At 44.0% G+C, this 13,462-nt stretch overlaps 1 protein-coding gene across 6 annotated transcripts in view; it reads left to right on the forward strand.

The window, feature by feature from the left end:
* The window catches only part of PRDM16 (PR/SET domain 16), a 1,279,606-nt gene that overhangs the window by 1,180,851 nt on the left and 85,293 nt on the right, over positions 1–13,462 (forward strand). For all 6 annotated transcript variants that reach the window (XM_069610219.1, XM_069610223.1, XM_069610220.1 and 3 more), the window contains 2 exons: positions 2,303–2,405; positions 12,280–12,478. In XM_069610219.1, coding sequence (XP_069466320.1) covers positions 2,303–2,405; positions 12,280–12,478 — 302 coding nt within the window. The remainder of the gene's footprint in view (positions 1–2,302; positions 2,406–12,279; positions 12,479–13,462) is intronic.

Consider the following 13,462-nt stretch of genomic DNA (forward strand, 5'->3'; position numbering starts at 1 on the left):
AAAGCAAGTCTAAAGGACACTTGGGTTCCACACCTTTCAGGCAAGCCACATTATATTGTTGTTGTAAACCACTTGGATGCACGCCAGGCTTTCCGTGGGGGGAGGTAGGGTCCTTTGTGCCATTTGTCCCACAGCAAGCAACAGGTTTGTTTCAGGCCTACAGAAACATTTTCATGGAAACAAAGTTAACTTTTCTTTTCAAATGTGTGCTGGTATTCTGCATGCGAAACATAATATACATTACGTTTTGTCAACACGCACCATGTCTTTTCCCTGACATTTTTATGTAGGCAGGGGTAGAGTTTTCACATTTAAACTGAAAATGCACATGCAAAGCTGCTTAGGTGTCAGTGTTTAAAAATCCTGTTTTTCATGTGAAAGGGACCTTTCAATTTCTTCTTCCTCTGTGAATTAAAATGCTGCTTTTCCTTTGGCAATGACAAGTAGGCTCTTTTCGCATGGCCCTTCAGTTCTGTTGGTTTGGGGGCCTTTCATTACATCCCACATTACTATGCCGTGTGATATCATGTCAGGTTATATATTATTATTGTGTGTAATGGATTGTATTGTCTATTATGTTATTTGTTTTTTTTGTCATGGGTATTTCCCCAACCCAATAATCATTGTTACTGCTCCCTACCATACATAATTTACATTCACAAATGTAATGAAGCTGTTGATGGAATATGTTTATGACTTTACTATCTGTATTATTAATTTGTCCTGTTCCTCGTCTCTTTTTCCCACTGTCCCATTAATCCTAAACTATTCTGCTGCAGTAAAACATTGTTTCTGTTGGAAGTACTTTTATCTAAATATGCATAAATACAAAATATAAACAGCATTGTGATACATTGTTGTATAAATCATGGGATATGTCATATTGGAACATAGACACCTCAGACCATAAGAATCATCGGAATGCAGTCAATAACCACAGAAATAGACTGCATTCCAAATATTCTGACCTAAGCACACAGAGAAATAAACAGAAATCATGTCTCTGCATTGAAGAAACAATATGAAATGTATCAGCAAGATTTCCTTCAACAAGACACTCCCTCACTGGGAAGTTCATATTTTCATTGGACCTTCAATTTTACAGCCATGTCTAATTTAACACACCTAAAGGAAAACTAAAGCATGGAAAAGTAGTTTACATTACTCCAAATACATGCTTATGTTAAAGCCTTTCCACCACATTTTAAATCAAAATGCTTAGTTTACAATGGCAATGGTGATATTTTGATTTAATTACTACAAAATGATACCACATTTAATTAACTAACACATTTTGTCTATTTTGTTTACTCGCTATTAAAGTAATGTTTTTATGTTTTATTTTTGACTTTACCACAACTCAATACATGTATTTTCTGTTGTGGATATGTGCTAATACTCATATGGCTCTCGGGAGGGGACATTATAACTTTGGATAATAACCCTTCTGATTATTATGGCCCTCGGTTTTACCTCATGGCATAACTTGGGGGAGGTTCCTATCCCATAATAATGGCCCCTTCTTCAATCTTTAAGGCTTAATATGCCATGTTAGATGACGTATGCCTTGTTAATCTAAGCTGCTCTATAGAATACAACAATGCCACCAAAGTGAACACAGCATCATCATAGTTTCCCCCAAATTACATGGCAATGCATTTGACTTCAAGGGATCTTTGAAATAGAATCTTTCCTGAGTGGCTCCAGCCCTACGTCTTTCCTTGACATGGCTGCATTGTTAGCTGATGCCACATTTGTATCTTCATAAATAGGGAATGGATGAAACTGTCAACTTCCACCATCTCTGCTCCGCGAAATTAATCATAAAGAATTGAACGCACCAATGTAAAATGTTGAAAGGGTACAGTTTGGGTCATAATCAATCTACTCACTGTCCAAGGTCATGACTTCAGCTAGCCTAATGCTAAGCACTACCAATATTTGACCAAAAGGGAAGTGATGTTTATCCAGAACAAATGATATGTCCAGGAACAAGCCATGAGTTAAGGTGTGAAACAAACATCTGGGCCCATGTCTCCTGAGTTAATAAAGATCAATTTAGTTATTCATCCACGTCCCAAAGCACTCACCGCAAAGAGTGAGCAATGGCAATGTCTTCAAGAAGGTTTTCACCGTGAAGAACGGGAGACCATTCCTGCATCAGCATTTTTAAAAACATGGATATTTAAAGCGTCAAATCTTCCAGTCCAGAGCAATAGACCTAACAACACATTTCAACTCACGGTGTTTGTGTGCTTCCCATTTTAATACTACCATGTCTCTTCTTGTTTCTGCATTCCAGATTTATTATAAAGTTATCAAGGACATTGAGCCGGGAGAGGAGTTGTTGGTGTACATGAAGGAAAGATCGTATTCGCTTGGAGACATGGCTCCTAATCTAGATGGTAAGTCTACTAGTTTTTGTGCCTGGTGGATAACATCTTTTATCATTCTTGATTGTTTGGGATATTAACATGTTCTGGTAAGGATTTTCTTTATTCCTAAAGAATTCTGTAGTGCATTCAAAGGAAACGCCCCCTTAAAAAGATATTGACGAATGTTCCCCTGTGAAGCAGGGTCAATGCTCTATCAAGGCAATTCTAGGCAGCTACTATGGGTTGCCTCCACCATAGAAGTGTTGGGGCAACCAGATTAATCTTAAAAGAAGAAAATGGGGCCCAACCAAGAGGAAAACAAGGCAAAGAGGCAATTCTCCAAGGCCAGCATTGATCCTGACGTTGGCAACATGCTGTCAATGAGATAGGCATTGCCTGGTTAAAAGAGGAAACAGACCTTTATCTTAAGTTTGCAGATACCCATAGTGCACCGGTCCATGGATGCCATATAAGTCCTGACATGGCAGAGGGTTGGGTTAGCAGTTTGAGTCATCCAAATGTCTAATGAATCAGGGGTGATTCTAGGTTTGTAAAAGATCCTGGACTACGTTAGTGTCGGGACTGTCGGGACTCAGGGCTAGCTAACCTTTTGGTTGTAGCCCCCGAGCCTCTATCTGGAGCTACAACCAAAAGACCTGGGGCTATAGCCCCCCCAGCCCTCACCTAGCAACGCTCAAGAATTGAATTGTTCAAAGAAAACCAATCGCCCCCTCAGAATATTACAAATAAAACTATTCATATTGCATAGGGACTAAACGAGATTAGGGAACACTTAGACTCTCCTATTAATCAAAAGTAGTAAGATAGAAATAGGCTTTTCTAAAAAGAGGGAACATAATTTTGGGCCTAGCCACAGATATATCTATTGGCTTTTCTTCCGTCTTACTGACCTGGATGAATTTGACGTTTGAGAATTAAGAAGTGCATGCTATTTCACGCCCGCTGTGGGACAGGCTTAACATGCACTTCAGGAGAGGCTTTCCCCAATGCAATCTATACATCACACAATCACCCCCCGACAGTTTCTTATAGATGGTGTTGCCCATCAGAAGTAAGGGGCATGCACACTTTTTAGCTTTCTGGTTCCAAATACAAGAACAGAATAATGCCATAGAGGCTGTGCCGCTTCACAGGGTTCAACTGGGGACGATACCCCTCAGGGATGTCTCATAATGCGAGAAGAATCCATTGTGCACTTCGGCATATGGGTGATTGCCAGTCTGGGCTGAGATCTCTCAATAAAGGACTTCAGGAAGAGACTATAAACACCTGTATGAGTGATAGTCATGGGTGGACTGACCTATAGGGAACTCTGGAGATTTCCCGGTGAGCCTCTGCAGCCTGGGCCTCTTTTGTGTGGTATTTCTAAATTTCCCCGTAGGAAAAGTGTTGGGCTTGTTGAAAATGTGTCTATGGGGCCACTTTGAACATTATTTCCAGGGCCTTTTTTGGTTGACAGTTTACCCATGGTAGTAGTTATGTTGTTGACTGGCTCCATGTGAGATCTAGTTTGACCATCGAAGGCCAATCCTTGGCAGAGGAATTGTAATTGTGATTGGGTTTTTGTGGAGTACATCATACACCTAATTCAATCATCTTGGCCCTTCAATTCATGTTGGCGCATGAGGATAATACTGTGCACTGGGTGGGCTATTGGGTTATGGAAAGAGTCAAGTTTTGAGCTTTCTCCTTAAACAGATAAGGAATGTTTGCCTTTCTTAGTCTTCTTTTGATTAGGGAGACTAAAAAGGCCATACATTGGCTGACGTTCAGAGTAAGGGGCAGACTCCATGGGATCAGAGGCCATGGGGACCTCTGATGCAGGTCAATATCACACTAGTGAACATCCTTCTTCATACTGTCAGGTGGGCTCTCTAATAGGCATGGCCATATGTCATATCATCTGCCAATCAAGGATGGATTGGAGCATGCATTTGTGCTTGCTTAGACCACAGAAGGGTGCAGTGAAAAGTGATAGTGCATACCATTCTAACTTGTTTTCTGGCCACCTGCACTATAAGAGAAGGGGACATGACATATAAAAATCAGTCTTGAAGTTGCTACCAGTGGAAGTAGCTACATTCTAGCCTCCGCAGCTATTTACAGATCCACATTTTAGAGCTGGGAGAGCTCAGTGAGGTTGGAATGGGCCCGTGTCAGCAATTGGGCTCTTGCTTGACCCATTATTTGGGACAGCACCTGCCCAAAGCAGGGGCCAGATATGAGCCCCACGTGCTGCCAATGGCAACTGTGATGAATACTAAACATATAAAAATGCTTCCCTGGTGTGATGGAGCGTACAGGAGCGCTGTGGCCCGACTTCTTGCCCCACCCCTCCTCCACTCATTGATCCCCTCTGGTTGGACAGGGAGTGTAAGCATTTACTGTTGTGGCATTGAGGGAGCGGAGCGGTGAATGGGCAGCTACTTACTTTAAAGTATGTTGCTTAATGAGGTAAGTGCTTCACTGTTTTCCTCTCTCCCCTATCCTAGCCATCCCTCTGTCTCTCCCCATTCCCCATGCCATCAGCCCCCTTTCCCACTCCTGTTCCACATGCCACGATCCACAGTTTCTTCCACCTCCCCACCTGTGCCATCATCCTTCTCCCACCTTAACTGCATCACCCGCCACAATTCCCCCACCTCACCCCAAGTGCCACCAGCCCCTTTTCTTGCCCGCAGTCTTTACTCACCTCCACCCCGCTTTTTATGACCTTGCAGCCACTTTTCTTGCCCACCCCCTTCTCCCCTTTTTCTCCCCCCAAAGCATATTCTTGTCCCATCCCCTTTGCTCGACCCCTGTCCCGTTTCTCGCCTGGACCCTTTTCTCACGCCTGGCTCCCCCTAGCCCTTTTCTTGCCCCAGCCATCTTTTCCTGCACCAGCCCCTTTCGCCGCAGCCCCTTCCCCCCTTTACTCGATCTTTGCCCCTTTTCTCCCCTTTTTCTTGCCCTATCCGGTTTTATCCCATGTTCTTGGCTCCCTCTACTTTACTCCCTTTTCCCATCACCCCAGCACCTTATCCCGGCCCACAGTCCTCCTTTTCCATCCTCCAGCACCTAGCCCTTTTTCTATAGGCCCCCAGCCATGGACACAGATTGCCCCTTTTTAAACTGCAGTTTCCCTGGCTCAGCTCATGTTTGGCCCTAAGAGCTCAGTCATAGCCCTGATATCCTTGGCTCTCCGGCAGCTCCACACATAACTAGTGGCTGGAAGAGAAGCACGTGCTAGGGAGGAAATATAACCCTTTCTGCAACACAAGATGCTTTCTATGGCCAGAAAAGCCGACCACAGTAGAAATAGGGCTCTAGTAGACCTTGATACTGCTAGTAGGCTCCAGGGCAGCAGGCATGGTGAGTGACTTTGGGACTTTGGGATGTATATCATTCTTAGAACTGACTACGGAGCCATAGGCTGATAATAAATATTGCATGAGACTTTATTCCAAGCATAGGCTCAATGGCGGAACTCGGAATACTAGCGCTGGATATGACTGACTTGTCTCTCGTTTTAAAATGGTTCCCTTTCATGTAGCACTAGCAATAAATAAATAATTATCACCCTCTCTTTTGAGGTTTCCTTATCTACCAGTCTACCAAAAAGGACAATAGGTGCTGTGGCTCGTTCACACTGAGCCCCCACCCCACGCACATGTCCACTTCCTGTGTCCCATCAATTCATAGATGTCTTTGGGTGGTGCTTCGGCCCTGATTCACACCGCTTTTTCCATTGGGATTTTGCCATTATAAAACACTTCTGTGAATTAGTCCCTGGGGCTCTTGAAACCTTTTCAATAATATCCCTTTGGGAACTGCAAAGAAACAATTACCAGAGCTGTCTTACCTTCCCCTCTGCCACTTTTTCAAAGGTAGAGAATATTAAAAGACTACACATTTCTCACTCCATTCATACCGCGACATTTGACTTGTCAACGTTTTGCTCCATCAAGATTTAATTTCCCAAGCTAAACGCGCAGCTACACAAGAAAGAGAATGCAAACCTTGTTCTACGTGAATAGAGAAACACTGCCAGAATGCCGCAGACCCCTTATTACTGGTGGAATTTGGAGCAAGGCTCTTGAACTCGCGCGAGACTAGAGCCTGCCAGATTAGCATGTAGATGCCCCATAATAGCCTTTCTGAGAGCTATTAGGCCTGTGATTTATTGTGCTGCTGTATTCCTCTATTGTCCCCAGTGTTACCGATGGATGTCGAGATAGAGCGTGCGTTCGGCCGACACCGAAGGGAGGACTGGCGGCTTTCATTCATAGGGAGCTATTTAAGGCACAACATTTATTTTACGACTAAAGTTTGCATTGGACTCTGAAGATGTTTGGCGTTATATGACTGCAGATACCACTATAAATGGAATTTTAAACCAAGAAACGTTGGGCCTCGTTACGAGTTTGGAGGTAAGTGGTAAAGTTGGCGTTAACTGCGTTACTGCCAACTTTACCTCTACTCCAAATTACAAGTTTGGGCCTGGAGTGGAGGATTTGCCTCCAGGAATATCCTGGAGATAAATCATCTAACTCACCACCAACAAATTTGCAGAATTGGTGCAAATTGGTGGCAGTAATTCCACCAGAAAAAACCCCATTAAGTGAACTCAAATTAAAAGGGGAATTGTACCATCGAACATGTATCTTTTTTGCACGATGACAGTTTTTCACTTGTCATGGTGCAATGGTTTTCTGATATGTCCCAGAGTTTTTAGAAATCAGGCAAACTTTTCCCTAGTGCTAATCAGGGCTCAAGTCGAGGGTACACGCGGGGGGACGGAGTCCACCTACTTTATTCAGAGGGTGGACTCAGTCACCCCCAGCTAAAAGAGAAACATTGGATGTCCTCTTTGAAATTATGATTTCAATCCGGTTTGTATACCAGGCACTTCACCACTGCTCTATATAACCTGACGAAAAATAACAAACTAAAGGTGAAATATCCCATTCGGTACTGCAAGTCCCAGGGAAAACATTTGTATTGGTTGTTGGAGTTTAAAACATACACACCTTTTAACGTTTTCAAAAACACTATTAGCAGAAAATATCCTGTCTTGGTTTTGTGTGTGTGTGAATTTTATGAAGGGCAAATGTTGTTATGCAAAGCCAATTTAATGACATGTGCATATTTCACCTTGATGTGCTAATTTCTGGTGGCGTCACCTCCCATTGTGATTGTTGATGAGTCCCCCCACTTACATTTTTAGGACTTGACTCCTGGTGCTAATACTGTGTAACTCTGCACTTGCACCGGTGCACAGTTTCTGTAATCTGGACCCAGGTTTGTGACTTTTAAAGAGCCCCTTGAATAAAATGCAAGTCTCAACCCAGTGGCCACTTGAGCCTGGCCATTACAAGGCATACATCCATATGAGGAAGCAGCAAAACCTACAAACAACCAAAGAGAGACATTGCGGCACTAGGTGCGCAGCCATTCCATCCTACAGCAAACCATGATGAATAGCTGCCTCTCTGCGTACCTGATGATCTGAACATTTCCACCACCGGGTTTTCACACTCTCTGCTCTCCAAGTAGGCCAAGTGGCCCCTTTAACAGAAGAATAAGCAAACAGTAGTCTAACTTTTGTGCTATGCAAAACGAGTCCACTGCTGGCCTCTGTGTTGGAGGTTTGCTGAAATGAGTCCAGCATCTCCAGAACACAGCAGCTCATTTAGTCTTGGCCCAAGAGAGGAGGCCGTATGAGCCCACACTTACCTGCAAAGTTAATTTAGAGTGTATATAAAATGTATGTCACTCTGCAGGTAGAAGTACCAGAACAACATGCACTGCTTAAAGAACCCAGACATTGAAGAGTAACTGAGAGCAAGTGCCATCTCTTTCATGGCCCCAGCATTAGGGACCAAATGCCTCAAACTCTGCACCATGTTGGGCCAAACTGCTTCCCTTTCAGAAGTAAGCCTCGGTTCATCCTTCTGTTGTGGGGATACAGAAGGATAAGGACCAACTCCTTATAGGCAATTCCCTTGACTGGCAACAAAATGGCTGTCAAATCTATGGTCATTTGGCAAACCGCTACTGTGCCCGCCATCAGTGGATTGAGTTGTCGCTGACACAAACAGTTCAATTTCCAGTTATGTGATGACGTGGGACCTTAAGCTTGGCCCTTCTTTCTGGTTCTGATGATTTCACGGCTGATGAACTGATACAAACTCCATCAGGCCACCCTTTTTTAACACTCTTGCCATTTTCCTTTTTTTTTACTTTGGGAAATTAGGGGAAGGAAAAGTGGTGAACTGGATATATTATTTGCTGCGCTTGGCTGTAATTACACTAATGCAGTGATTACTGCATATTTGAATACCTAATGCCTTTTTTTTGGTAATTGATTGTTTCTCCCTGCGTTCTAATGTGCATTTGTGTTCCAGCATGTTCACACTGTTAGGGCAAAAGCAACAGCCTAATAAATGCATGCCATAAATTAGTGTATGTTAATGAACGCTGTGACTGCTGATATCCCTCAGTAAGCAGATGCTTTGCGTGGGATCTAGAATGTGCAAAAGGTGCGCCATTCTAACACGCCATGGTGTGTCATGAATGTCTGCTTCACCTGTTCATGTTAACGGTAGAGCGATACATCTATGTCCCTCCGCCGTAGGCCCTGCCTTAAGAGATGTCTCTTGGACCCAGTTTCCAGTCAGACACGCAGAGATGGCCAATCGTTCAGTTACTGCTGCTTTTCTATAATTCAGTTCTGTGTATAGGAGTGTGCTGGTAAATAGCCTGCAGCGCTAAAAGGAGGGTCTCAAAACCTCAGTTCTATCTAGAGACGCTTTCACTGCATGTGTTTACAGCAGTGGCCCTCAAATTATGGGAATTCCCCCCCCCCTGCGGCCCCCAGCAAGGTCTCTGAAGGATGCCCAGGAGGGGTGCGAGGCTCTTCAAAAACAAATTATTGTTACTGCTTATAATAGAAAATATAGAATATATACGGCATCTGGAGGGAAGGGGGAGGGCCAACAACAACATTTTTACTCAATGGTGGGGGGCTCGGCAGCAATATTTTTTACTCAAGGGGGGCTCAGAATACAATAGTTTGACTACCACTTGATGACAGTGTGGAATGAGAGACGATTCACTGGGCCAAGTTGCTAAACTGTAAAGCCCGGCCTGGCCATTTTAGCTCTCGTCAACTCTAGTGGTCATTAGCCCATTTTCTGGAAACCTATGGACCTTTTCAAGCAATAGTGTTTACCAGTTTGTTGCGAGTTTTCACTTTATTAACACATCAACTGCAAATCATTTCTTTGGGATTGCTGGTCCATATGATTTGCATGTATTTATTTATTTTTGTTGCTCATATGGCGCGCCAAGCCCTAGGGCATCTGGGTGCTTTCTTACAGACGAGGTTACTTTAGTTACTCTGGTGGCAGGGATACAATGGTCAAAGGACATGTTGAATGCAATGTTCACAGGTGTAGTAAGTACAGTTCAAATGTATAGCTGTACATAGACTATTTACAAAGTCCATATATTTCACAATATTTAAATACAATATTTACATAGTTGCATGTGGGATAGTCAGGAGGTAGTCTTGTGCGTTCAACCCTCCCGGTTGAGCCCCTTAGTTGCCCTCACCTAAGGTGAATGTCAATTCAATATTAGGTTGAGACTAGTCCAGTCTTTATTCTATTCCAGACCTTTGTAGTTTCAAATATTGTGTCTATATCCATGGCCATTCAAAGGCGACATACAAAGGGATGCAACCAATAGTTCCACTGTGCATGGCCCGCTAGGAAGATGTGGTAAGGAAGTGTGAATGCTATTTTGAGTCGATCCAAGATAATCTTTGTTTAGTAGTTGCAAAAATAGATGCCACCAACACCCAGTGCCCTCTGCCCATTGATGGCAATGAAGAAAGATCTAGTCAGGGACGGAGCCCCTAGCTCGATTCAGCCACAAACAAATCGGAGTGTGTTAACTGCACTCCCATTTGGACTAATCCACTGCTTGAAAGTAAGGTCCCCTTTTGGAAGACCTGCGTGAAGATAAAATATCCTGACGCTGCTCGTCTTTCTGTAATGGGGAGAGATTCAGCTTAAAAGACCATTGGTGTTTCACTATATTTGGTGAGTGCTGTAAATCTGAGTATTAAGGAATTTCTGCTTTGAGGCTTCGATACAATGAGGATGCTGATGAGGTTGAAGCTTTCAATGTCATCGGCAAACCACTCAGCCCTGAGGTGTTCATAACTTCCCCATGACTTCCATCATGCTGAGGGACCCATCTCTAGTCTGGTATGTCCGGCCGGGCTGAGAAGCGCTGTACAGTAGGTCAGTTGCCTTAATACAAGGTGAGCATCTGCACCGAATGGAAGTTGCGGATTTGCTTTGCCTTGAAGAAGGGCAACACGTAACCCTGTGCCCGAATCATCAGTGGGAAAGGTCTTGATTGTTCTTCAGGTATAGCGAGGGCATCAGATTCCCCCGCAATTCTTGATGTGTGGGGACACGGTTCTATTGCTAGTACCCGAACATTGCTTGAGGAAGTAAGGGCAGGCACGTTGCACATGCGTGTGCGTGATATGTGACTTACATTGAGAGATATTGGCCAGAAACCACAGTCAAAGACCATGTTAGTCGATCAGGGAGATGCCTGCATGTTAACAAGAGTGATCTACTTTGCCTTTACCACTATACCAAAAGCCTTGCCACTACACTACCAATTCATTTAATTATATTTTCAACATTCATATAAACAAGCTGAAGGGCACTGACATGCAGGACCAGTGCCACTGAAGTTCTCAGTGCAGTGTGGGGAATCTTCATGCAACCAGCACACGGATGGGAATCAATTTAAATACTGGGTAGACTAGCCATGGGCAAATACATGTGCCAGTCTGTTGGAAGTTAGATCGTAAAGCACCTAATATCTGGGTTTTGCAATACTGAAATCGCATTTTCTTCGTGGCACTACAAGCTCACTCTGTCATGCATTAATAGTGCTTGAAGGCCCGCGGAGCAATACTGACTGTAAGCCTAAACGCAACCAAATCCATAACCTAATTTGGCTTCACTCGTGCTAAATTGTTTGCTTTAGAAGCACTGAATAAACGTGGAGCTATTTTTTTTTCTGCAGAAAACTGGTATTATAACCTCAATGAATACAGTTCACAATATTCTCTTCTGCGGGGGCTGCTGCGCCAGAGTAGATGTCGAACGCGCCTCTATCCCCTCCCTTTTCAGAAGTCGCGGCACGGGAAAATGTGCAGCTCAGAGCCCGATTGTTTAGCTTGGAAGGCTGGTCAGGATGCTGCTTTGTAAACTTAATAATAGCTGCCCTCGATTTAATTTGTTTGACCCCCCCACTCCAATAATTTATGATCTGCATTAGAAGTTTGTGTATGGTTTCCCCACTCTCCAGATGACTTGGCCTCTAATCCTGCAGCGATTCAGAATCCCGCCTACTGCTCCTCAGCATTCTTTCAGCTTTGCTGTTTGTTTGGACCCCTTTGCTGGAAAGACCTGCAGAAGAGTCAGGCCACAGGTTGAGGCTCTGATGAGTTTGAGTATCTCAAAGGGTGGGTGACTTGTAAAGGCTCTAACGCTTGAGTGTCGCAACCCATAGCATCTTACTGGATTTTAGAAAGAACCCACAGTAGAATCTACTTTAATCACTAGGGTGCTGGTCTTAAATGTCCTTACTTAGATTGTGGGAATGGCTATCCCTAGACTGCAGGTTTTAAGATGGGTTCAGTAGACTCCCTGGGGGTTCCTGGTAGCAGACTCATTCTCTACCCAATGCGATGCATCAACAGGCTTCCGTGGTGGTCATGGGAGCTCTACCAGTGTAATCAGCAGTGAAGCTTTAAGTGTTGGACCCTGGGTAGACACTTGTGCAATACCGTTGGCTATTTTCATTTCAGAGGAGCCCATTTTCCGCTGCGAAGAATGCGACGAGCTCTTCCAATCCAAGTTGGAGTTGCGGCGGCACCAGAAGTATGCCTGCAGCACGGTCAGCAACCTGTACCGCAGCCTGAGTGACGAGATCAAGCAGGAGAGCTTTGACGATGAGTCGGTCCACGAGTGTAAAGACTGTGAGCGTATGTTCCCCAACAAGTACAGGTAAGGCCGGGACAGCGGGATGTGGGAGCGGGGCCATGGTGAGCTCTTGCAAAGGGGAAATTATTGCACGGATCTTCAAAAATATGTTTCTGAGGTGTGGCGGTAGGTTTCTTTTTAAACATTAAAGTCAAAGGTATTATCAGCCCCTAAGATGGCGGCTCTTGGCAATCTGAAGAAGAATGGAGTGAAGTCTAAAAAAAAAACCAAATCAATGACTAAATGAATCTGTTTTTTTGAATTATTAAACACAAAGTAAATAATGTTAGTTATCGAAATATATTTGTTAAAGGAATATTTAGATTGTATAATGTTTCACAACTACGTTAAAGTAAGATCTTGCATTGCTTGCGTTTGTGGTGGTGGTGGTTCGCTCAGTGCTGTTTTGACAGTGTGGTTGGAGATGTGCATGTCATGTGTGGACAGCTTCAAAAGTGTGATCTACCCGGAATAGTGCATGTGTGTGACTGTGACAAAGCTCCTCCAAGGGTCATTTAAGGCGGGATCCTGGCTGCCCTGAATGGCCATTCAGAGCTACCACAGGCACATGACCTACGCTGTGCAGCAGACAGCACACTGTGTATGTGCATGAAGGCAAGAATCAGGATAGCTTTTGATTGTATTGTCTTGGAGAGAGCAAATTCGCCCTAAGGAATCTTGGCACTTAGGAGAAAACAGAAGGGAGTGAAGGGATGTACATGAAGCAAACACAAAAGAGAAAGGACAACAAACCATGAACAGACCACACAAAAAACAACATAGAAAGCATGAGGAATCCCAAGGGAATACAAAAGGGGTCCAGCAGTTCAGATTAGGGAATCCAGTGCCTGCTGGATCTAGCTCCCAGCGAAACATAAAATGTAAGGTAAGGTCTAGCGCTAGACACAGGGTTCCCCATCAGTGGCATTGCAAGACGCTGCATGCAGTCACCAGTTGGAACGCGACGACAGTGAGTCAAAAGCTTCTTGAGGATGGGAGTCAGAGGTG

This window comes from Ambystoma mexicanum, chromosome 8 (assembly GCF_040938575.1).
Source record: "Ambystoma mexicanum isolate Mex_15411 chromosome 8, UKY_AmexF1_1, whole genome shotgun sequence".
Lineage (NCBI taxonomy): Eukaryota > Metazoa > Chordata > Amphibia > Caudata > Ambystomatidae > Ambystoma > Ambystoma mexicanum.